Below are 26,731 nucleotides of genomic sequence, written 5' to 3' on the forward strand. Positions count from 1 at the left end.
TTATTTTTATTATTTTATTACTTCCCTTCTACGTGACTTTACCGAAAGAACCAAGAAGATGTATTATTGTAATTTGTTTACAAAATGTTGGTGTATATCTGTATTAAAGGTGAGCATGATATGTCAAATTCCGTCCAACACTGATAGATGCAACCAAATTCATGCTAGTTAAAGGAGAGATGGAGGGGCAGAGGCGAGTAGAGGCAAAGGGATGTGGAAGCCAGAGGCTGGGACGGGGAATAGTGGGTGGACAGTTGTGCAGTGGCCGCGTGGGGAACTGGAGGGACGAGAGTAATTACAGTGTGCATATTTGAGATGGGAGTTCCCTGCTGGATTTGGTATACAAATCCCATGATCGATGGGGGTGGTCAGTGTGGTCTGGGTGGATTGGTGAGGTCAGGGCCGTAAGAACTCGGTGCGGTTTTAGTGGTCATGTTTATTTGGTCGTTTATTTTCCTTCTCATCCCCGGCTTCGCATATGTTCTTCTTTTCTGGCTTTTTTTTTAAGCAGTGGATCAATCAGGATTTACCCTACGATATACCGTAATGTCTTATACTGCTTGTCACTTGTTGGCCCATTTCATCCTTGCAGAGAAGACTCGATGGGTTTATCACCTTGCAAATTAAACTCTACTGCCACTAGTGGCCATTCCAGGGATCGCCACTAGATTACACCCTGGCAATTCCCCATTGCAAAGATGCTTTAATTCTATCTATGGAAGCATTTTGCTTCATTTCTCATGACTATTGATTCTTACCCTCAAGGTTCATGCATAGAATCCTACATGCAACAATCGATTGCTTCCGGTTTGTGCAAATTATACGACAGTGTTAAATATAGGCTATACAGATTGTGTAACCTGCCGTTTTTGGTACTGGAAACAGGGGTCCGGAAGCGACTACCTTCGTCGGGGAGTGGCGGCACGTCAGATGGGGCTGCCGAGTTGGAGCTGGGAGAGCGCTTGCTGGTGTCGGGGCAGAGGGCAGGCGTGCTGCGCTTTCAAGGCACGACACATTTCGCGCCTGGTGAGTGATGCCCCCCCGTTGCCTAGGCCCAGGGGTCGTCAACCTGCGGCTCCAGAGCCGCGTGTGGCTCTTTAAGGACTGCTTCGTGAACGTTATTTATCAACGACTACAGTCTCGTATTCACATACATTGCGGCTGTTGAAATATCGAGGCGTTTTTTTTTACCTAATTATTTTGGTAAACTGGACTCCGATAGAGAACCGGACGACTTCCATGGTGAATTGGACTTCCCTGGTCAACTGGCTCCGGAGCCACAGCTTGCCGATCCCTGCCCTAGTGGGTGACTTCATCATTTACATTTTGTATACAGTAAAACCTTGGATTGCGAGCATAATTCGTTCCTGGAAACGTGTTTGTAATCCAAAACACTCGTATATCAGTTGTGATCATGTGACGCTTGGCAGACAAAGCGTATACACGTGCTACTCGTATTGCAAGACCTCGCTCGTTTATAAAATTAATATTTATTTTAAATTTTTGCTCGTCTTGCAAAACACTCGCAGACCAAGTTACTCACAATCCAAGGTCTTACTGTATATATAATTGGTATCGTTGTTTATTACAAATCTTGCTGTTTTTTATTTTGTATTATGTACGTATAATTTTTTTCCTATTATGGAGTGTTCACCGTGATTAACTAAATTGACAAAATGTTTACCATTTTACAAAAGGACCATCCCCTGCAGACTGCTTAGACAAGAATATAAATGATGACATCATCAAACAGAAATGTATTGTTAATGATGTCATTCTAGAAATCGATTGCAGCGGTCTCCACACAACACAGTTTTAAAATAATGTCACAATCTGTTACATCACTCATACATTATGACACGGGGGAAACGTTTCGTGTAAAGATTTGAGAATTATTTATTCAACTTCATGGCGGTTAAACAATTATCCGTTTAGTGTTTTTAAACATTTTGTTCGTGGGCTGTGCAGGCGAGAAGAGAGAACGGGGAGTTGAGTCTTGGGCCTTATTAGACGTTGTTATTGACCAGTGCTTGCCAATGACATAGTAACTTGCTGATAATAGAGTAATTATGAACACAGATGGACTTTACAGGAAATCCTACGGAAACGTAATAAAGAAAGCTTACAGTGGGTATCAAAATAAATGTGTACAAGTTCGCTCAACAATTGAATGTCTGTTGGAGAAACACAAGTGGAAAACATATTTGAGTATGCATACCGAAGTAAATCTGGATCAAAATGATGACATAAACCGGCTGATTGTATGTATGTTGAACTTCTTCTGCACCATACATAGCCAACCGTGCTAATAGGAGGTGCGATTAGAGAACATTAGAGTGCTTTTGGAAAACTGAACTTAAGATTAATGGTAACATACCAACGTCCATAAAGAAGATTATTTTTAACAGTGTATTATAACTCGCTATGGCTTATAGAGAAATAACAACGGCTAAAAATAGATATCGAGGGTTGTATTCTTGTAATTATATTTGCCGACAGGAATGAGGAACACATTATTTAGAGAACATGCACAAGTTTGAGACATCACATTCATTGTTAAGATGATGACTGGTGGTCGAGTCTGATGACAGTGACAGCCAAAGGAGGGTACACACCCGAGAGGACGTCTACCACGGAGATGGAGTGATACAATCACCTCCTGTGCAGGCGCTAGACGTATTGTTGCATCGCACGACTAATAAATGGTGACCACTTAGGGAGACCTTCGTCCAGCAGTGGATGGATCGTGGCATTCTCTTTGGTTCTTTCGATAAAGTCACGTGACTTTACAATAAAAAAAAATCACGACGTTTCGGGCGCAACACAAGCGTCCGTCACCTGATGATGGACGCTTGTGTTGCGCCCGAAACGTCATGATTCATTTTTTTTTATACCTACGTGACTTTACCGAAAGAACCAAAGAGTGGCTTCCTGCAGTCACGAAAGCTTCAAATCAAGATTGGATCGTGGCTTATGATGATGAGACAATGTGTGTGCAGTGGCACGTTGTGTCATAGCATGTGTAGTGACATAAGAAGGGAGGGGCTGCTGGGGGCTCTGGGATCCCAGGCAAGTCCAGACGCTTAAGCCTCTGGGCGCCAGGCGCTGGGTTCCCAGGGGGTCCAGACGCTTAAGCCTCTGGGCGCCAGGCGTTGAGTTCCCAGGCGCTTAATCCCCTGGGCGCCGCCAACGGGGGGGGGCTGTGTGTGCTCTGTGGGATGTCTGGTGGCGCACACGGCCCCACCCCTCGTTGGACCAGGCATAAAAGGAGAGCTCCCTGGACGATCGGGGCCCAGTTGTAACTCAAGACCCAAGACCCACGACCAGCCATCTGAAGACCCTGGGATGCTGTGAGAGCCAGCGCTGGGACTCTGGAACTTCCGACGCTACGACCTTGTGAGGGCGAGTCCAGAGCGTAGCCAGAGTAGAGTATCTAGGCTGTGTAGCTAGGCTGTGTACCTAGGCTGTAACAGATTATCAGGACTGTTGGAGTGTTGTATTGTAATAAAGAAGTTACCTCTACAAGTGTCTCCGGAACCCGTTACATTTGGCGTCAGAAGTGGCAATGGAGACAAGAAGTAAGCCACGTACCTTCAATCCTGACGGCGATGAAGAGGAGCAGGCAGCGATGGGGCGGCCAACGCTGGCCGACAACGCCGCACCGCCGGCTAAGCAGCTGTCTGCTCCGCCGACCGTCCCCTCTCCAGCGTCGGGAGCAGAGATGGAGGAGGCGCTGCTTCGCCTCGCAGAGCTGCTCTGCGCCACCGCCTCCCTCCTGGGCGAGATGCGGTGCTCGCGGCCGATGGCGGGAGGGAGAGAGGAGGCGCGGCGCTCGCCCGAGCCCGCCGCCGCCATTCCCCCCACGGATGTGGGAGATGCTTCCGGGTGTGTCGTCACTTCTGCCGGGGGAGCAATGGCCGCTGGGAGCGACGTCACTTCCGGGCCCAGCGTGGGCCAACTCGACGACGCCGCGTCATCAGCGCTGCGTCCCTCACCGCCGGACGACAGCTGTTTGCAACCTAGCAACGCCGCGTCATCAGCGCTGCGACCTTCACTGCCGGACGACAGCTGGCTTCAACCTAACACACCGCGTCATCAGCGCTGCGACCGGACAGTGAGGGCGCATTCTTACTGTAACCAGCGCCGGGGCCGGCACATGGACCGACTCGCTGGTCGCCGCCTTTGCTGCTCTGGCCAAAGGTTGGAGGTCGGGAGACCAGGCCCCTGACACTTTGTACATTTTACGCGCTCCGGATTAATGATTTTTTTTGTTGATATTTTCTTAGTTGTCGTCGGGGAGTCGTGACTGTTGTTGGGTAAACTGTGTGGAGCTTCGCTCGTGAGTGTTGTCAATGTGTGTGCGAAACTTTGCTTGTGATTGTTAACAATGTATGATTTGTATTGAGCTTTGTTCGTGATTGTTAATGTATAGCTTGTGCTGTCATTGTTAACTGATGTATATGTAGTATTCTTGAATGAGACCGACACTTCGTAGAGGCCACACGCTTTTATTCCGATAACACTAGTCCTCAGGACTCACTGGGGAAACAGTCCCACACACACAACCTAGGGAGGTACAGCCTCCGGCTCTATTCTCATTTCTCTCCTTCCCTAGCCTCCAGCTACTCTGTTACTCTCTTCCCTAGCCTACAGCTACTCAGCTACTCTCTTCCCTAGCCTACAGCTACTCAGCTACTCTCTTCCCTAGCCTACAGCTACTCAGCCCACTCAGTTCCAGCGGGGCGGCATCCTTGAGGCTTGGGGGTCCAGGATCTCCGGCTCTCCTCCTTCAGCTTCTCCTCCGATCGACCCCTCCGCTCTCCGGGAGCCGTCTTATATATCCCCTCTCTCTGAGGGGCGGGGGTGTCTCGGGCCCTGGCTCTCGCCAGCCCCCTCCCCTCAGAGCCGTTCCAACCACCTCTCGTCCCTGTCAATCCGGGCCGGTCCAGACCGGTATGTACCTCTCCCCTAGCTTGTGTGACCTGTGTGACCTGTGTCAACCTTGGTGTCAACCTTGACCACCACATCACCCCCCCCTATACAGCACGCAGCCGTCCCGGCTGCATCACTATCCACATCCCAACCCTAACTCGCGAACCAGGAATTCTGAACACGACAATAACAATGCGTGAGCCTCAACACAACAATAACAACAACAGAACAACAACAACACAACTATCCCCGATAATTTACCCCAACCCCCCTGTACACAAGAACACCGCGGACACACCACACCAACGAACAAGGTGACTCGAACACCCAGGCCCCGTGAGGAGGCAGTGTGTCTGCGACAGGTCTCAGGAGAACCTGAGACCCTTCGAACGAGTCCGTGTGGCGGGTCCATCGCCAGAAGCCAGCGTTCCTTGCGGAGGGTCAGGAGGGGCCAGATGACGGGCGTCCGGCACGTTTCGAGGCCCCGGGGACACAGCCCGCGAGCCGTCTTCCTGCTGGACAGGCGGCCGGCTCGCTTCCCGCTCCTCTGGCGAGACCACCCTAGGTGGACTCACACCTGCAGCATCCGAAAGAGTGGCAGGGGGTTTTGGAACAACAAGGGGGTCACGAGGCCCCTCCCCCAACCTGCCGGACACGTCACGCGGCCGGCCCCTGCGAGATGAAGGTGTGTGAGTGCGTGGTGCGACATAGGGCTTCAGGCGCGAGGGGTGCACGTACCAAGAACGCCGTCCGCACGCGACCCTAACACACTGGTCCCGAACGACCCGAACAATGTCGACCGGCCCCCGCCAGGGCCGCAGCAATTTCGATGACGTCGACAGCGGCACCTGCGGGCAGTGCAGCCACGCCTTATCCCCTACCGCCCATTTATACACCGTAACCCGGCGATCATACAGACGCTCATTGGCCCGTTGCCTTGCCCTGGAATTTTCCTGCGCGGCCACCCTCGCCTCGACCAACTTCCGAATATTGAACTGAGCATGTTCGGACAGTTTCGAGCGAGAAGCCGCAGACTGGACCCGCAATTGCACCTCCACGGGGGGGTCGACTTCCCTGCCGTACATTAAGTAGAAGGGCGAATAGCCCGTGGCCGCGTGAGGCGCTAACCTATATGCGGCCAGAACTCCGGGAATCTTCAGGTCCCAATCCAACTGTGTGTCGTCTACCTGATGACACAACATAGAGGTAATGGTCCGGTGTAGACGTTCGACCATACCATCGGTCTGCGGGTGGTAGGGGGAAGTCCGGACCTTCTGTGTGCACAAAAGGTCACAAACCTCCCGCAGAAGATTGGACGAAAAGTTCTTTCCCTGGTCGGTTAGCAGCCGTTCCGGGGCACCCTTATCCAGGACGTAGCCCTGGAGAAACGCCTCCGCAATGGCTGCTGCCGACTGGTTGGGGAGGGGCCAGGCCATAGGCCAACGGGTGAAATATTCAACCCCAACCAGCAGGTACTTATTTCCCCGAGCGGTGACAGGGAAGGGACCCAGAATGTCAAGAGCCACCAACTCATTAACCCGGGACACCTGAATGGACTGAAGGGGTGGGCAAGCCGCCCTAGCCGGGTGTTTCCGCCGCGCACACTGTGTGCAACTATTCAAAAGGTCGGCGACATCGCGCGCCATTCCCGGCCAAAAAAAATCCAATTGCAGTGTAGCGAGCGTTTTGTGAATACCTAAATGCAGGACGCGTTCGTGCGCCGCCCACACGGCCCTGCCCCGCAGAGCGGTGGGGACGACGATTCTGTAACGCCCCGAGCTGGCGTCCCATGACATGAGGAGACCCTCCCGCAACCTGACAGTACCTACCCTTTCCTGACAATCTCCCCCTCTCTCCGCACGACGGCGTAACCTGAGGAGGGAATTGTCTTCCATCTGGAACCGTCCCCATTCGTCCAGAGGCAGATCGAGGAGTGAGTCGCGAGCGACCAACACCTGCGAGTCCCCCTCGGCGACAGGTTCCCTATCGACCACCCCTGCTGCCGCTGCCAAGGGAGAAGCCGGAGCGGTACTCGTGGCCGATTTGCATCTCGCCGAGCCCATAAAACACGCGCACCCATCACCCGGAGGAAGGCGTGACAAGCCATCCGCGTTCAAATGTTGTGTCCCCTTCCGGTACACCACCGTGAACGTGTAGTCCTGTAGGACCTCAAGCCAACGTGACAGCTGGCCGGACGGCTGGTCTATTTTCAACGCATACTGTAGCGCGGCGTGATCGGAACGAACCGTAAAATGCCTACCGTACAGGTACGGTCGATATTTTTGAACAAACACGACAATAGCGAGCAGTTCACGGCGGGTGACGCAATAACGTTGCTCTGCCGGAGACAGGACTCTACTGCCGTAGGCAACGACCCGTTCGACCCCGTTGACAACCTGCGAAAGCACCGCGCCGATGCCGGTATTGCTGGCATCGGTGTCCAGGATGAAGGGCAACGTGAAATCGGGATAGCACAAGGGAGGAGCTCGGACAAGGGCATCGCGAAGCGCCCTGAACGCCCTGTCTTCCTCTTCCCCCCAATGGAATTTAGCCCCCTTAGCCGTCAGAGCATGAAGGGGTTTGGCGATCATCGCAAACCCCTCAACAAACCGGCGGTAATAGGACGCAAAACCTATAAAGCTGCGGACTTCCCCCACAGACGTGGGCGTGGGCCACGACCTTACACAGTCAGTTTTAGCAGGATCGGTGGCTATACCCGTAGAACTGACAACGTGGCCGAGGTACCGCACCGATTCACGCAACAGGAAACATTTCTGAGGCTTAAATTTAAGGTTAGCCGATCGCACTCTGAGAAATACAGCCCGCAGTCTGTCCAGATGTTCCTCAAACGTACGGCTGAAAATAATCACGTCGTCCAGATATATAAGACAAGAGTCCCACTGCAGGCCAGCGAGGACCAGTTCCATCAATCTCTGGAACGTCGCTGGAGCTGAGTGCAATCCCATGGGCAACCGGTTGAACTGATAAAGGCCCTGTGGTGTACGGAACGCGGTCTTAGGTTTGGAAGCGTCATCCAAGGGCAGTTGCCAAAACCCCGACAAAAGGTCCAAGGTTGAAAAATACCGTGCCCCCGCCAAGGCATCGAGCGACTCGTCCATGCGAGGGAGTGGATACGCGTCCGCCAGCGAAACCTTGTTAAGCTTCCGAAAATCCACACAAAACCTCAAACTGCCATCATGTTTTTTTACAAGCACAATGGGCGCACCCCATGGGCTGTTGGAGGGAGCCACAATGTCTGCGGCAAGCATGTCATTCACTGCCAACCGGACATGTTCCTTCTCTGCCGGACTTAATCGGAACGGATTTTGCCGAATGGGAGCGGAATCCCCCGTATCAATGTGGTGTTTCAATAGATTAGTGCACCCAACATCGAATTTGTGTTTGCTAAAAACATCGGGAAAATCACGAAGCAACATGCGCAGCTTGAATCTTTGTGACTCTGAAAGATTTTCAGCCCCTGAACAGAGAGAATCCATCCATACCTCATCGACACCCACCTGCGTCCCGGACGCCGGCGCCTCACCGACATGAGCTGCAACAGAGTCAGTGTGCAGCGGCAGCGACGCATGTGCAATGACAGCCCCTCGGTGCACGACCTTCGTCCGCAACCCCGCATTCAGCACCTGAATGAAGGGCTGTCCATCTCTAGGCACAAGCGTTTGTGCACCCACCAGGTCCAACCCTCGCTCGGTCGTATTTGAAGGAGACAACAAAACCCCCGACGTAGCGTCTGCCTCCAGTGGTTTGCGTAACTGAAGCGGTATCAGCATCTGCGCACCCGGCGGAATCCGCACGGTTTCAGACGCCATAGCCGGAACAGTCGTGCAAGCTGTGCGCAGCCGGTTTGGTGAGGGCAGAAACGCCATCCGGCGGCCCGAAGGAAGCTCGATGCAGCCTTTGTCAATCAAAATTTTGATGGGCATCGTCCCCAAGAAATCCGTACCCAACAGACAGGGAACGGCCAAGGCATCGGAAACCAAAATGGGACCAGATAATTTAATGTCGCCAATACAAATTTGTGCAGTTATTTGGCCAATGATCCCCAGAGAACCCCCATTTGCCGCAAAGCAAGGGACGGAGAACGGGGTGAGTGCCTGACATCTCTTTGGTAACACGTTGTATATGAGGTCGGAGATTATAGTAGCCGAAGCCCCCGTATCGACCAACAATCGAAATTGAATTCCCTCAATATCCCCGAGAATAACCGACGAGCCCGTCGCCGCGGCCACGACCCTGTGGGCCAACTCGGACCACTGAACCGCGCGAAGTGGCCCCCGAACATCAGCCCCATTCCGCTCCCCACCCCTCAATGCAACGCGATTTACTGGCGCGCCGATTCGCGGTGTATGAGATGCGGGCAGGGACCGTGTGCGTGAGGTGTCGCGACATGCCTGGGGGTCTTGTGGAGCGGCCGGCGGACGGGCGGACGATGGTGGATGACCCGAAGCCCGGCGCCGGGGTGCTGGGCAACCCGATGCCAGGTGACCCAGCTGGCCACAGTTATAGCACGTGACGCCAGCCCACGCCCGCGGGGATCCGTGTCTCCCCCGGTTTTCCCCTGGCGAGGCCGGTCGGCCCCCCTCCAACTGGCGGCCCGCTGTGACGCGAAGGCCTGGGCATCCGGGACCTCGTCCACTCTTGCAGCGGCGCACGCAGCCACCTGCCCATCCCGCTGGAGGAGCAACTCTGTGTGCAGGTAATGTGCCGCCCCCAGCGAGGAAAGGTTAGCTTCATCTTTGACGTGGATGGCAATCCTCAGTTCCCGAGCCAGCAGCAGCAACTTCTCCAGCACGATGGAGTCCAGGCCCACATTGTCCATTCGAGGGTAGGCTGCTTGAGCCAACGCCATCAGTGCACTCTGATAGGCAAGAGGTGTCTCGTCCGCCTCCCTCCTCCGACTGGCGAAACGATGTCTAGTTTCGGATGGAGGTCCATACACTAAGGCCATCCGATCGAGGGCCTCCTGCAAAGTGGAGCGTTGCCTCCGTGGAATAAGGAGGAACATGGCCAAGGCCACGTCGTCCAAGGCGGAAGGCAGGGCTCGGAGAGCGATGTCAGCAGACCACCCAGCCGTCTCGGCATTTGCCACGAAACGGCGTGAAAAAGCAGCCCAGTCCCCCCCCTTTGCCGTGAAAACCTGAAGCAAAGGCAAGCGCTGTTGTAGCGCCGGGATGTAGTCCCCCCTCGAAGACAGCAGCGTCCCAAGTGCAGTATATGAAGCATCTTCCGGCGGCAGAATATCAGACGGAATCGGCGGGCACCTACCCGAAAACTCTGCTTCTCCCGATGTAAGGCCGCAGATGGCGGATGTGACGCGGGCCACCTCTGCCCCCTGACCTCCTGGGCGGTTGACGTCATGTCCCCCGGAAGCGGTGACCCCCCCGGCGGAAGTGACGTCATCCCCGGCGGCCGCATCCCCGGCGGAAGTGACGTCTCCCCCTCCGGAGGTGACGTCAAAGTTTTGCGCGGGAATGGCGCGTTTCTCGGCGGGAACCCGTCCCATCCTCCGGCCTGGTACTCCACCCGGCGCTCCCGCTCCCCCCAGCGTGAGCTCGTCGAGGATGGAGGCAGCGGCATGGAGGAGATCGGCCAGCCGGGCATGGGCTGACTGGATCGCCCATCCCGACGTCTGCGGACTCCTGGAGGGCCCCGGAGAACCCGAGCCCGCCCCCGCAGACCCGTCCCCCGGAAATGGCGCTCCCGCCTCCGGCTCAGCGTCTCCCTCGACGTCCTTCTCCTGGCCCCTGGTGAGCGTTTTCTGTCTTGTCTCCATGTCGGCGAGGTTCTTTGACCGCTTCTAACACCAATTGTAGTATTCTTGAATGAGACCGACACTTCGTAGAGGCCACACGCTTTTATTCCGATAACACTAGTCCTCAGGACTCACTGGGGAAACAGTCCCACACACACAACCTAGGGAGGTACAACCTCCGGCTCTATTCTCATTTCTCTCCTTCCCTAGCCTCCAGCTACTCTGTTACTCTCTTCCCTAGCCTACAGCTACTCAGCTACTTTCTCCCCTAGCCTACAGCTACTCAGCTACTCTCTTCCCTAGCCTACAGCTACTCAGCCCACTCAGTTCCAGCGGGGCGGCATCCTTGAGGCTTGGGGGTCCAGGATCTCCGGCTCTCCTCCTTCAGCTTCTCCTCCGATCGACCCCTCCGCTCTCCGGGAGCCGTCTTATATATCCCCTCTCTCTGAGGGGCGGGGGTGTCTCGGGCCCTGGCTCTCGCCAGCCCCCTCCCCTCAGAGCCGTTCCAACCACCTCTCGTCCCTGTCAATCCGGGCCGGTCCAGACCGGTATGTACCTCTCCCCTAGCTTGTGTGACCTGTGTGACCTGTGTCAACCTTGGTGTCAACCTTGACCACCACATATATACTGTATGGGGCATTTATCTTGAGATGGTGACAATGGCCCAGCGGGTGTTGCGTGTCTAACACGAGAGTTGTGGTCCCGTCATGCTATGGCTGAGTTATGTCTTTTGTTTGTATTTATGACTGCAGGTATTGCGGTCTATGCAAACATGACTCCTTGCAAAAAGGTGTCAGTTTTGTTGCCAGATAGAAGGGTAAAGAACCAATTATCATGTCTAGCCTAGTGGGCTGTGTGCTCACATGGCTCGGAGAGTGTGGTCCCGTCATGCTATGGCTGACGGCTTGACTTGACAGCCCGGAGATTGAAACACTCCGTGGCATGTCTAGCCTAGTGGGCTGTGCGCTCACAGGGCTCGGAGAGTGTGGTCCCGTCATGGAATAGCTGACGGCTTGACCTGACGGCCCGGAGGTTGAGACCCTCCGTGGTACGTCTGGAGCAGTAGGCTCGCCCTGACGGCCCGGAGATTGAAACACTCCGAGGCGCGTTGAAACAGTGGGCTGGAGATTCGTGGTGTTCAGGTGTAGTTGTCCCGTTACGTTGGGACTGTATCCCTCAGTTGTTAGGGTGCATGTTGTGCAGGGAGTGAACAATGGGTCGTCTCAGATCGGTCGGTACAGCTATATGCTGCGATGCGAGTCTTGGAGAGAGGTTGGGTCTCAGATCGGTCGGTACAGCTATATGCTGCGATACGAGTCTTGGAGAGAGGTTGGGTCTCAGATCGGTCGGTACAGCTATATGCTGCGATGCGAGTCTTGGAGAGAGACTGGGTTGAAGTCCCCCCCGATATGGCCGACGTGCGCGGTTTTAGGATGGAGACGCCACGTTGGAAAGGCGGGGGTGCAAACGGTTGACATGTAATGTCGGTGGTGGTCCTCATTGCTTCACCTTTTTGTTGATTGATGCTTGTATATAGTGTAGAGTTGTACAGGTTGGTTATGGTTTTTATGGTTGCTTTCTTGTTCTCTTTTCTTTTCCTGTTGAGGCTCGCATATTTTTTTCTCTCCCTTTCGTTAATTTAAACTTTCTAATTATTGACAGCCGGGACGGCTGGAGGCTACGTAGAGGGGGGTAATGTAGTGACATAAGAAGGGAGGGGCTGCTGGGGGCTCTGGGATCCCAGGCAAGTCCAGACGCTTAAGCCTCTGGGCGCCAGGCGCTGGGTTCCCAGGGGGTCCAGACGCTTAAGCCTCTGGGCGCCAGGCGTTGAGTTCCCAGGCGCTTAATCCCCTGGGCGCCGCCAACGGGGGGGGGCTGTATGTGCTCTGTGGGATGTCTGGTGGCGCACACGGCCCCACCCCTCGTTGGACCAGGCATAAAAGGAGAGCTCCCTGGACGATCGGGGCCCAGTTGTAACTCAAGACCCAAGACCCACGACCAGCCATCTGAAGACCATAGGATGCTGTGAGAGCCAGTGCTGGGACTCTGGAACTCCCGACTCTACGACCTTGTGAGGGCGAGTTCCGGAGCGTAGCCAGAGTAGAGTATCTAGGCTGTGTAGCTAGGCTGTGTACCTAGGCTGTAACAGAGTATCAGGACTGTTGGAGAGTTGGAGTACTGTTGGAGTGTTGTATTGTAATAAAGAAGTTACCTCTACAAGTGTCTCCGGAACCCGTTACACATGCATTCAAGTCTCAAGAGTGGCAGCAAAGGACTATGAGCGATGGTCGCAGCATTGGGGAGGCCTTCAACCAACAGTGATCAGGCAATAACTGATGATGATGACTATGCCATGAAGGATGGCAGTGAAGAGATGGATGTTTATGTTTAGTATTGTTATCAAATTGTATTCCCGTCTAAAGCTGCGTGAGGTAGAATATTGTAACAAGGAGTGCCTGAGGGCCGCAGCACATCTGGAAATATAAACATTTCCCCAGAATTCCCCGTGGAATGTAACATTTTTAATACTTCCATGTGAATTTCGTTTGATTGACAGGACGCTGTGGTTTCGTGATTTTGTTTTAACATTTGCTTATTATTGTCATTCGCTGACTGCATTTAAATCAATGTTTACTCTAAGGAGTGTGATACTAAAAAACGACTGGAATAACTATTGGATATGTCATAAGATGCAGGCTTTCTTCTGCTGTCACCTTGTGTTAAACATATATTTGGTTATGGGCAAGATGATATATTTACTGTATTTTATCATATGGCAGGTAAAAAAAAATGAAATGAATGTTTGAGCTGGGTCTTCATTGGAAAATGATTAGAATTTCAAAATGAAAAATCAAATTTTCAAGAAACACTTTAAAATATTTCTTAGTGTTTAATTCTACATCCTTTATTCGAAGGTCACCTCAGGCAGTGAGAGTTGAATGACATTACGGCTTGTGCTGGGGTTCGTATTGCAGGATTGTGTGTTGTGTACGGAGCCCTTTTCTATACAAACAATTTACAGACCGTGCCTGTATATTTGACGGCCGCAGTATTCTTTACAATATTGATATTCTGAGCGTCATAAAACACTGCTCGTGGGATTCCGGGTATCTTGCACGTACGGTAAGACTGAATGTGCGGTTTACACCGCTGTCTTGGGATGGTAAAGAAGAGGTGAACACTTCTGCGGGCTCATTCTTCGTGGTGAAACACTTACATTTGATTCGTTTTGCTAAAGTACCATCATTAGCCACGGCTTGATGAAGGTTTCTCCCCCACCTCCCCCAAGCTTCCCACCCACCATCTCGCACTGTCTCGCAATGCAACACTTCATATCGCTTCATTGCTTCAGTCATTGCTTCAGTTCTGTAGTGGACATCATCTTGGCTGTGTTCCTTTCGACGAGAGCATATTCAAAGTTAAATTGAAAGTGTGGTGCTCCTAAGCCAGCAGTGGAAAGTCTAGATTCTTATGGTGCTAGCCAATATATCCAGAATACAACCACTCATAATACAGGTTTTCGGGGCGGTGGGGGGGGGGTAATTACAACTGTCTTCATCAGGCGATGAAGCTAGTTGTAATTACTTTGTACAAGATAAGCGCACAAGTGTTGTCATTACATCTACGCCTCTATTTAAGAAACGAAACAGGTGGACTTCTCCACAAATCTGTCTGTCGCCTGATGTAGCAAGTTGTAATTACTGGCGAAGCGTCATACTCAGATTGTAAATGTTGTGGCTTGGCTCTCAAACACACCGGTGTGCTGTACTAGTAACGATTTGGCATGTTCTGTTTACGTGACAAACCTTAATAATTTGCTGTGTCGGGTGGTGGCGGGTTTAAAGGCACATTTATATATTTACACGATCTAACGCAAAAAAACACTGTATTATGGATGATATTGGTCGCGAAAGCTAACGTGTTAAACACAACCACTGTTGATTTTTGCTTTGCACATTAGCTTGCACACTTGTTACATTTGTGGCTGGAAGTATATTTCCCTACTATAAAGCATGGGTGCAATGGCAGCTGTTATAGATCATACAGAGGGCTGGAAATCCAGCAGTAAACACAGCAAACACAGAGCACTCTAAAGCCAACATTGACCCAGGCTTAACAAGGGTGTTTTAATTGGTCAAATCAGATTAAATATTTAGGAATGAGACTTGGACAAGCTTGTGGGTAAGTGTTCAAACACCCTTGTTAGTCTGCGTTCCCCTAGGATGCATACCATGCTCTGGTAGGAGTCTCTGCAGTGTGACATTTCCCAATTGAACAAATTTGCCGTAATGCTAAGCTAAACATTTATAATCCAACGTTTCTGGGCTGCACTGTGCTATCCATCGAATATAATTGTTTAACGTAGAGTGAGATGAAATTTAAGGAATTATTGTCTCGCTTGAGGTTTGTTTTTCAAAACTATGAACAGTATATTGCCTCGTGGCATTTTTGTAAGCATGCTGAAATCTGGTCATGAGTTCAAATCACGGTGGAGTTAAACTCAATTCATCATTCCTCTGGAATTGGATCAAATTAATTCCACTTTGTCGAAGGTCAACGGTGCACATATGGACAAATATTTATCTTCTTACAAGCCAGTCCATTCATGACTTAAAGCTTTCGTGACTGCAGGAATTCATATTCTTGGGTCTTTCGGTAAAGTCACGTAGATAGGTTCAAAGGAAATAACAAAAAAATTACAAAACTACGACGTTTCGATCGCAACACAAGCAATCGTCTTCAGGAGAAAAAAAATAGTGGGAAAGCTGCTGAGGCAGGATGTGTGACTCTACCGAAAGACCCAAGAATATCCAGTCCATTCACTTTCCCTATTTGTAGTCCATACTTTATCCGCTGCTAGCATGCAGATAAGCTGGTGATCCTGGGTGAGCACTTATATATATTCTATACCCCTATATTGTGGACAAGTCTATCCATGGTTCACCAATGTTGAGTTTACGCAAAGTTGCATTCATTTTTATTTGTCTCGAATACATTATGAGCTGAGTGAACCTCTCACCAGGATTTGAACTCGTAACCTTCCAATTGGGAGCCCAGGAATGGAACGGCAGCGCCACCCAGCAAGTTGTTGGTAATTGAGCTCTCTTACCATAATCACAAAACAACTGGACCGAGTCTCTGGCCTTTTTTCACGGTGTCTTTACCGTTCACTCACCACTGATGTGTTTCCGATTATCACGGTTGGCTACGTGTGGTGCGAAAGAAGTTCGACATACATACGTACGTACATACATCGCCGTGTGCGTGCACCCACAGGGCACTGGTACGGCATCGAGCTGGAGCAGCCAAGTGGCCGCAATGACGGATCCGTGGCAGGCGTGCGCTACTTCCAGTGCCCGGCCAAGCACGGAGTGTTTGCACCCCCGTCACGTGTCCAGAGGTACGGTCCACGGTGCCGCGTTTTGGCAGGCATATTTATTTTGATACCCACTGTGAGCTTTCTTTATTACGTTTTCGTAGGATTTCCTGTAAAGTCCATCTGTGTTCATACTTACTCTATTATCAGCAAGTTACTCTGTCATTGGCAAGCACTGGTTAATAACAACGTCTAATAAGGCCCAAGACTCAACTACCCATCCTCTCTTCTCGCCTGCACAGCGAGACTTGAAGCTGCAACGTCCTCCAGTGATACCCGTGCTGCAGACTATTCACGAGTTCTGCAAATTAATTATTTGTGAATGTTACGTTTGTGCTCGTGGGATGAACAAGACACAACGCAAACAAGACGGGTGATAGACACGAAAGGAATCACACGAGGCAGTTGTTGGAAACAAGACAAACAAGAGGGACAGTGGAAACAAGACGGGCAATGCAAATGAGTCAAACAGGAGAAATTAGTTCATCATCAACGTTTTTGGGTTAGATCGCGTTATTTATAAATGTGTCTTAACCCTCCACCACCCGACACGGCCAATCTGCAAAAAAGTGTCACGTTGACAAAAGACAAATAGTTCACTACTTTAGCCCACCGGTGTGTTGAAGAATGAATCCATAACATTTACAGTTTTTGAGTACGACGTTTCGCTGGTAATTACATCCAGCATCATTGGGCAATTCGCCAGAATGTTAAACTGAGGAGAAATGAGATAGGAAATTTCGATGAGACGGACAGCAAAAATGTGAAGGAACTAAAAGACCGCGTCACGGATGGTGGAGGGGGGACGCAGAGCGGGGGAGAGTGGCGGTTGAGGTTTAACATGGTTAATCACATCTTTCCAATGATTGCTCAATATAACTTATAAAGATGCCTGCAGCAACGTGTGGAGAAAGGTTTGAGAGAAGATAATTGCTCTCAACATTCTGCCTAACCCACAAGACCACACTTGGATTACGAGTGGCTGTATGACCCTATGCACTCAACATTTATGAACTGTGGCCTAGCTTTTTTGCTACAATTTTGGGTCAAAATTAGTTCAATGCTCAGGTGGGTATGATGGAGGGTATCTCGAGCTTCTGTTGCTTTGTAGTTCCGTTGGTGAAAAAGATCAACTTGATTTTTACAGGCCTGTTTGGCAAAAAAAATGTGTTGTTTCATTTATGATAATTTCCCAATGCAATAATAGGTCTTCATGTCTTGCCACAACATTGGATTGCGTGAAAATTAATGAAACATTGAAGGACTTTAAGATGCTAATTGTGCCGTTGTAATAATTTTAAATGACATTAATAAGGACTGTGATATGCAATGTTTTGATATAGCAAGCTGGATTATTCAGGCATGAGAGGCCAGTTTAATGGTCTATTCACCGTGGCACTGATGAGCAGGAATATGCATGAGGTCCTTGACAAGGCACTTAGAAAAACTTAAGGACAAGGTGAAGGCTGCAGGAATAGGTTCGTGCTCATTATCAACATGCTCCACTCCTGCACTGTAACATGCCTTGACCCAAGAGAGATGTGAAGACAACAAAACCATACTTCTCCAGGGCATAATTCACTCCTGACATGCACCCGCATTACTACTGCTCCCTTGGTAACCCAATTGCTCAGAAATGTTTCTTATTCCAACAATGAAATACGTTTTTTTTTCAAATACATTCCAGAGTTTATGGTTTACGAATACTGTATTATCAGGCTCTTTTTACCCTGTGCAGTGTCAAACTTCACCCTGTGCAGTGTCAAACTTCAGCTCCGCACTTGCTCCCGTGCCTTTTGATGCCATTAAGCACATGACCCCACATGGGGGGGGGGCGAGTGCAATTGGGTGCGGTGCAACCGTTAAACCACCAGCTGATACTCACCCAGGGGTGTCCTCATGCCTGGCTCCCAGAAGGAGGGAAGGAGTGTGCTTGCGTCTCAGAAGTGGTATTTGCCAGCCCGGGAGTACCACGAGTCGAGGCCTCGCGGTGGTCACATCAAAATGGTAGGCAAGCTGGGCAGTCGTGGGCCACGTGCCATGTCAAGTGCGATAGGCCTGACATCTGACAAGAGCTTCAGTTCTCCCACAGGAATACACTTTACAAAGAGGACCTGACAAGCACTGGTCAGGGAGAAGTCATGTGCATCTCGTACAATATTTTAGGTCGGTTTATGGGCACCGTCATATGCCACGAGGTGGATCAGGCATCCTTACCAACACACTAGTGCCAGGGAGTTGCCAGTGTTGGGCCCTTCTCCACTATACATAGGCATGCTAAGAGGAAAACTGCTATATTAAATCGAGCCCTGATATATAAATACATGTGTAGTGACTGACTTGGAGACGTAAGTTCTTGGAGGCAGTTCTTTTATTTACACCGAGCACACTTTGTACAATACACACCCTACACTTCGATTTAAAGCTTTCGTGACTGCAGGGATTCATCTTCTTGGTTCTTTCGGTAAAGTCACGTAGAAGGGCTGCTTGCGTTGTAGCCGGAACGTCGTGAGAATTATTTTATTATGTTTTATTTTTATTATTTTATTACTTCCCTTCTACGTGACTTTACCGAAAGAACCAAGAAGATGAACACCCTACACTGTTACACGCTCCTCTGTCTCTCTCTTATACGCAACTCTACACTGGTTGCCAGCCTACACACAACGCTAGCCGTCTTGACACTAACGGCGCTGAACTAAGACAGCCAACTACCGTCTAGCAGCGCAATATCAAGTGATGATGACAGCGACGATGGCGGCAAGACGACAGCGATGATGATGACGATCTTCAGCAACGACGGGGATCCCACTCCAAACGGCAGCCCCGAGGTCCCCTCCTGGGGCCCCCCTTATACTGTCCGAGTGGCCTGGCTCCGCCCCGGCCACGCCCCCCTTCTGGAACCTTCTAGCAGGTTCCCGATGTGCCCCTTCCGTAACCTTTCTTCTAGATCCCTTTCTGGTCTATCACGTGGCCTGCTGCTAGTCAGGGCTGCCATAAGCTGCAGATCCCCACCCCTGCCAGCAACCAGCGCTATGCTGCTAAGTGACCAATTCTATGTCACTACACATGTACATGTATGACCCTTTTGTCAATCCACTGCTGACTCAGGACCCCCTGCCACACCATTTTTTCATGAAATTAGCCTAAACCTGCAATATTCCATATTAACTCCAATCCTTTTATTAATGTGATGCGCATCTGGTGAATATTGTGAGTAGCGCAACATAATTAACTTTGATATTTACCACCCTGTACAGCTGCCACAAGCACTACCCTTAGATGCTCTCGGCTTGTTGGCCCTGTTTATCCTGACACTAATGCCACCTGTTCCCACATGGGGGATCGACACGTCTTGTCTCTTGCTCAGGAAAGGCTCACTGAATATTCAGAACACTTTTTATAAGCATCTTGCATTGGGATGTTGAACAATTCCTTTGTTGTGTTTGCATACGGGCAGGTGTTATCCTCTTGTATACGAGGGAATAGCACTCAAAGGTTCACACAGATTGGTCATGGACCCATTTGTTTTCTACCATCACCAGGTCATCTCGCAGCCCCGCATGTTTATCCATCTTACAGCACATAATTGTCTCCGCATCAGCCGTCCACCCTGCATCCAGTGACTTTGATTACAGGCATATGCTACGAGTTCTAGCATGAGCTCTAAATCTTTATGGGATCATAAGAGTTCAGAATATGCTGAGTGTTCTGTAACACACAGGTCACGGATTTAATCCCCTATAGAGATCGTTCATCGCATGTGAATCAAACTAAAATATGTATGTTTCAGATGCAGGCTTAACCTAAAATAAGTGAAAAACTAAATTAAATGTGATGGATATGTTTATGCAGTCATTGGTGTGTGGCTGAAACCATAAACACGCTACACTTGAAAATTACAGAGATCCCAGCATGCTGGCTCATTGCTCTGAATCCCGAATCACCCGGGCACTTTCAGAATGTAATTTGCAACTTTGATGTCATTAACAAATTGCCATGTGATTGGAAGAACAAATCAAGGCAGAATGCAGGCAGAAGATGCGTTTATAATGTTATAAAATATTAAGCAACCCTTATGATTTGTTCATTCATGCATTATATTTACAGTGATTTAACTAATATATTCTACTGTACCAATGAGCTAGTGAAGTGTTAATGTGTAACAACCCATAATTCCCTGAGATTGTTTTCTTGCTTGTTTAATCGTTAAATTCCTCGCTGCCTCAAGGTTGGCCTGCCCATTGTCCCCACATCGTTCTTGACTCATTCCACTTCCAAATTTAGGTCACAGTTCCGACATATCTCAGGTCCAGTTTGAAAGGTGTCGTGAGGATGAAGGCATACGTGTGTGTGCCACTGCACATAACTGCGTGCATTTGCTTCCGTGGGTGTATGGTTGAGGAGGTGGTAGTGAGTGGTGATGGATTGCCTTGTGTGTACTGGATTAGAATTCCAGAAACTTAGGTTCAGTTCTGAGCCATGACACAAAATCAGTTGCAAATGGCATATACACCTTTTATGTTGTCCCCAAGGTCAACTTGGCTTTCAACAATTATCTGGTGCAATGTGGTCAATAGCATGAGCACTGAAAATAATAAGTTGGTCAAGAATGGTGCTGACCACTCCACCATGTCATGTATGATGGATGATTTATTAGGCACTGGCTCAGAACACTTGTTTCTCTGGTCTAGAAGGTTCAACTGGTGATCTGTGTCTTGTTTGTGTATGAATGCGTGGTGATTTTAGCAACCCTTGTTTGGTGTTCGGACCAATATTTTGGCATTTTTCCACGGTACAAATACTGTTAAAAAACAGCATTGGTGGTGCAATATCTGCATTTTGTGAAATGCACTCACTGATATAAAAAAAACAGAACATTTTAGTAGAGACAATTTGCCTTTGTCATTAAATAGCATATCCAAAAACGGATTAGATTAAACTTTTTTCAACTCCGTTTTTGATCCATCATACCTTTTTACCTACGAAGTGTTTCATATATTTATTTTCTCTTGTAATACTGGCATGTGTGCAATTATAAAAAGCGGGAAGTATATATTTCCCATTGCAGTTGCAAGGTGGTTAGAGTACGCAACTATTAAGAGGAAGATCACACGTTAAATTCCTGGCCAGAGGTTGACTCAGCCCATCATTCTTTTTAGGAGTGATACAGTGATTACTGATGTTGTGGGAATTCAACTGTAGTTGTCCTATAAAGACACTGCTTTTGATGTAGGAAAGTGGAATTTTCACCCTTGGCTCCTAACTGGCAGTGCAGGCAGGCACTGCTCCTTGCTCGTTTAAGCATGAAGACACTCAGACTTGACCTTTCACATTTAGGGCATAACCTGGAAGTGACATTGTTGACTTTACTGTTGTCTATGAATGGTCAAATGTTTACCCCAACATATGGATTTCTATCTTTGGCTGGCTAAACTGGTATTCCTATCGACTGAAATATTTCAAGAGCTAGTGTTTCATAGCAATAAAAAAAAACTTTTGACATGTATGTCTTTCATTCACTGTCATTGATGAAGGGGGTGGAACTATCCAATTCCCTTTAGAAGAGACTTCTGGTGTCAATGGAAAGCTAATTGTGTGATTAAGGTCATATTTCTATCCAAACCTGTTTCACTTGAGATTTTATAATTGGCCTCTTGTCTCTCCGAATCTTTATATGCCCAGCAAAAAGTTGCATTGCTTGGAAATCACACCATATATGTTAAGCATGAAGAACTTAGATTCGCTGAATTAAGTTAAAAAAAAAACATTTCGTGCGATCCTTTCTCACCTGGCATGGACCATCAACTCGCTGGGATGGGTGGTTGAGACCCAGAGTTGGACCGTAGGCTCTAAATGGTGCCGGCACAGTGCTCTGACACAAACCTCAGAGCGACCTCGCCAAACGGTGGTATTATTTTCACTGCTGTGACCTAGAGTGAGACCAGGGTGGTGGGGAGGGGGAGGAGGCAGGAGAGTGCTTCCCCCTTGATCGAGCGAGGAAGGAGAACACCCACACTTCAGTGAGTCATTGCACGTCCGCTCGACGACATGCGTTTGAGCGGTGCGCACAGGCCCTCCCGAGGGCATGTCAGCCCACATGCAGGGGCTCCAAGGCAGCATGCAGAGCAGGGCGTCCCACCGCACAGAATACAAATGGGCCAAGGCTGCAATGCAAGACTGCCTTCATTTCAGTGGTTCGATCCTTTTTTCCCCCGTATTAGGTCTATTGCTACTGGCATGAAATGTCTGGAATGATGGATTCGTCCAGGAAGTGGTTGAGAGGTGGTAGGTGGGCTGCAGTGTAGTATGTTTGTGAGCCATTGAATTGATTTCCCAACAAATGGTGCAATTGTAGTGCAAACCAGAAAGGCATTGCAAATGTAACCACCTTGTCTCACCCCCAATATTTAGTTTATTTAAACGGTGGTCATTCTCCGACTAGATAGACTAGAACACCATTCTTTTGCCCAGTACTCAAGAGAACTTAGCAATGCATGAATTTAATATCAATTTAATTAATACGCATGGATGGGGGAACAGCACCCACCCCACGTGACTCCCCCCCCCCCGCCCATAGTCATTTGCTGAATGTAAAAAATCTTCCAAGCCTGCCACTAAGGATTTATTTTTATCTGCTTGTCTTAAAAATGGCGAACCAGCGAATTTCAAGCTAATGTCGCTCCACATTTCAAGCAGGATGTGTGTAATCTTTCTGCATGTTTAACAATAGCGGTTTTAAAGGGTCGGCATGCACGTTACTCACCAATGATTTATCATAATCAGAATATTTCGGAATCTTTGTTTATACTGGAGTAATCCGATGAGCTTATACAGCTCTCTCTCTCACAGATGTCCAGTAGGGGCGGGTATAATTATGAAAATGGCTGGGTTTTTTTTAATAGTTCTAAGGGCCTATATCATGCAGAAGTTGTTTTCACACGTTTTATGAATTCAGGTGTTATAATAATGTTGTGTTTAGTTTTATACAATGTCGTTCATGCAAATTGCATCACAGAAATTGCTGAGATACCACCGACAGGTTGGAAGGCAGCCAGGTGGTGAGCCAGCATCAACAATTGCCCAAGCCTTTCCATCCTTAATACATAAAGATGTTTTTCAGACAAATATGTAGGATAGTAATGGATAATAATGAAGGTGATGATAAATGAGATCGATGATGATGACGACAATGATTGTGCTAATGATGAAGCTGCTGTTTCTGCAGCTGTTGATATTCCTCAACCCCCCCCCCCCTTCCTGATTCACCAATCCACACCAAGTCTGATCAAAAGCACAGGATTCCAGATGTGCATCATCAGTTTGTGCACACTGCACCAGACACCCATGTGTCATTTTTGAAAGGGCTCGGAACAGGTTCTGTTCCCGGTCGCCAGCTGTGGCTGGGATCGAACTCAGGTCACTGGGTTCATAGCACAATGTAAAAACTACTGTGACACATCCAAGTATGTATGGTCTTATGAGTTAGGCCACCTCTTGAACATAACCTCTCTCAAACATTTGCTACGTGCTACTGCAAACATCTGGGGGAGTTGAAGTGAGAAGTCTCACTTGGCCTCCACTCCGTTATCGTGTCTGGTTTTCTAAATGGTGCCATATCCTGGATGTGTCTGGGAATTCTCAGATTCCTCCATGAGACTTTTGAGGCTGCCAAGGACTTATCGAGCGATTCCTCGTTGCCTGTCTGGGACTTTCCTGGCACACCCAGTTGCATGTCTGGCCAACGCTAGAGTTGCTATGCAGCAAATCCGTCTCGACATTTTGCGTCGACTCTGTGCCCCCTATTTCAGGCTGACGGTGTCTATGGAGTCGCTGCTGGATTTGCCCACAGGGAAGGCGTCTCATCCTTTGTCCGGTATGTCTCTCTGTTTTCAAGGTGCAAGGTTTTTTTTGGGGCCATGTATAACCATCAGCTCAAAGTCCCTTCATTCAGTGTGCTCCAATAGGTCCCTTTGAACATGCAGCAGATGCTTTACGGAGCAGCTAATCAGAATGGCATTCACCGCAGCACAGGATCTGTGGTGGGTTTGTTTGGGTTCTCTTCATTATTATTCCAAGGAAAACCTTGGCACAGAAGCCTTTGCAAGGGGATCTATTGTGTTGTGTCTTTGAAGGACGCCCTTTTATAGGACCCCAGGGATATCAAATGAAAGGTTGGAGAGTGGATAGATGCCTTGGGTACCCGAAAATGCATTTAGTGCTTCCCTACTCAAGTGAGCATGGGGTAGTCCTCAGTAGCCCTCAGTCATTGGTGGGAATTTGGCATGCATGGTGGTGGCCAGTCTGTTCTGTAAAACAGACTGACCACCACTGTTAACTTCCCACAAAATGAATATCAACCCAGCACTGATAATGAGCTGAGGACATCCCTCGACAGGATTTAAAATCAAAATTTTCTGTTTGTGATCTAATTCTCTTGTCAAAAGTGTCACTTTTGCTTGGTATTTATTGCGTTTTTTAATGTAAGTTATTGCATTTCTTAAAGCTTTGCTTACACCAAATATATGCTTCTGCCACTATCTTGCTTTGCACGAGAACCTGCTTCTTCCTTTGGTATTCAAACCCGAGACCGACCTCGGCGTGTTGATAATAATTTAATTTTACAAAGGAAAACATCACTTAATCAGAGGAAACTTTTCCAAGGGAGTTTTTTTGCGTGTTAGTCATCCTCAATGCGTTTAATTTTAATTGGATTAACAATATTGCTCGCCTCTGGAGATCCCTCCCAATGACAAAAATTAACCACCTCTGTCAAATCTTCCATCCCCCCATCTCACTGCAGACTGTTATCTCCAACACAGTGGAGCTGCTCATGCTTGGAAAGATACTGCCTTAAAGGGAAAAAGCATTGCTTATTAACAAGCAGCTGTTATTTTGTACACATAAACATAGACGATCTGCCACTGGGTCTCACTTTAAGTTTGATGTTTTGTGCATATATTTGTTTATATGCATCATCTTGTGACTCAGGGACACACGGCCGTTTGGATGGATATTGTCTCTCACTGGAGCACAACCACGTCATACACCGGAATAATTAACACCATGCTTGCGAATGGCAGAGCGTCAGAGTAGGCGCCAGGCTCTCCTCCTTTGACTTTGACTCATTTACATACTGTTACTCGCCAGCACAAGCTGCACAGTGATTTATCCGTATGGACTCATTAGGAATCGTTACTAACCCACAGCCGCACTCGAATCCTTACCCTGCCCCTGCACCCCCCCCCCCCCCCCCCCAAGGTTGGAGTGCTCTCACCCCGCTACGTCATGATGTGCGATGTACGGTTGAAGTTTGCGTCGTGTTAGTCTGTGGTGTGCAGCGCTTGGAGGGGTATGTGAATTTGCGTGCGGCACCTTGTCCTGTAATCTGTAATTTGTGACCGAGGTATGAGAGACGAATGGCCAATTTTCTTTTGACAGGAGCCCGTATTGACTGCTGCATGGACGAGGATTGATATCGCTGTGAGAATTAATGGAAGATGTCTGTCAAGAATCATTGTTTGATGTATTTGATACTGGTAGGAACCCACTGGTTCCACCAGCCCACAGGGGATTATTGTGTCCATCCATCGTGCATCCAAAAATGTGAAGGGTGGGGCTGGGTGGAGAGGGGAGGGGCTGGGTGGGTGGGGAGAGAGGGGCTGGGTGGGGAGGGTGGGGCTAGGTGGGGAGGGGAGGGTGGGGAGGGGCTGGGTGGGGAGGGTGGGGAGGGAGGGGAGGGTGGGGCTGGGTGGGGAGGGGCTGGTCACCCTTGTGGTGCCCTTATAAAACTCAACGTTTAACCTACTCACGCCGGCTTGTGCCCGCCCTCACAGTCGGCCGTATTTGTGGAATACACCACGCCGCCGTTGACCCTGGCCATTGACTGAGCAACCCAACGTTCCTACCAGCTCCCTCCGCAGGAATGTGTTTTTACTCAGGGTTATGGTGGCATGCTGGTTTGTGTACTGCGCTATCAATCTGGCTACAGATAATATCTGAACTTGTCTTGTCCCCCCCCCCACTAAACGACACTGACCAGCATGGTGAAGTATGGTCACACGGTTCCCCATGATTGACGCAGCATGGGGAGGCCTTCATCTGTCAATGGATTCACAAAGGGCCGTAACTTATTATCATTCATTACATTATATTACACTGGTCAACACACTTTTTCTGGCATAAGCTATTCCAATGGTTTTAAGGTAATTTTGGGGTGCTGATTACAAATCTGGCATCAGTTTTTGTCTATCACATCAGGTTTTTGAGATATAAAATATTGCATTTTCAATAAAAACTGCAGAAGAATAATATTAAATAAATGTGGATATCTACATAAAATGATATTATAAACAGACTATCCTAAAAATACAGCACCATATTTTTACATTGCAGTCACTGACTCGCAACAACTTGCAATCAATGAAAATGGGGTATGCCGATAGCATAAAAATGATGTGATAGAGCAAATCTGAGATCAGATTTGGGATCAGCACCCTGAAATTAGTCTAAAACAGCTGCAAAAGTCCAGGCCAGAAAAAAATGATTTTATTTTGTTGACCAGTGTTATCAAAGTAATAATCACTAAATGACAACGTGGCATATGAAATCTGAAAAAAATTTTGGGTACGTACAAATGTGATAATTCA

The 26,731-nt window shown here is 49.0% G+C and overlaps 1 protein-coding gene across 4 annotated transcripts in view; it reads left to right on the plus strand.

Annotated features, from left to right (window-relative positions):
• The window catches only part of LOC133347245 (CAP-Gly domain-containing linker protein 4-like), an 83,379-nt gene that overhangs the window by 48,304 nt on the left and 8,344 nt on the right, over window positions 1-26,731 (plus strand). For 3 of the 4 annotated variants that reach the window (XM_061559354.1, XM_061559353.1, XM_061559355.1), the window contains exons 12-13: window positions 886-1,026; window positions 15,983-16,106. In XM_061559354.1, the coding sequence (XP_061415338.1) occupies window positions 886-1,026; window positions 15,983-16,106 (265 nt within the window). Of the gene's footprint in view, window positions 1-885; window positions 1,027-15,982; window positions 16,107-23,893; window positions 23,959-26,731 lie in introns of all 4 variants that reach the window. The other variant, XM_061559356.1, reaches the window with a different exon arrangement.

Source organism: Lethenteron reissneri, chromosome 25, assembly GCF_015708825.2.
Source record: "Lethenteron reissneri isolate LAM-NWPU_2019-01 chromosome 25, ASM1570882v1, whole genome shotgun sequence".
NCBI lineage: Eukaryota > Metazoa > Chordata > Hyperoartia > Petromyzontiformes > Petromyzontidae > Lethenteron > Lethenteron reissneri.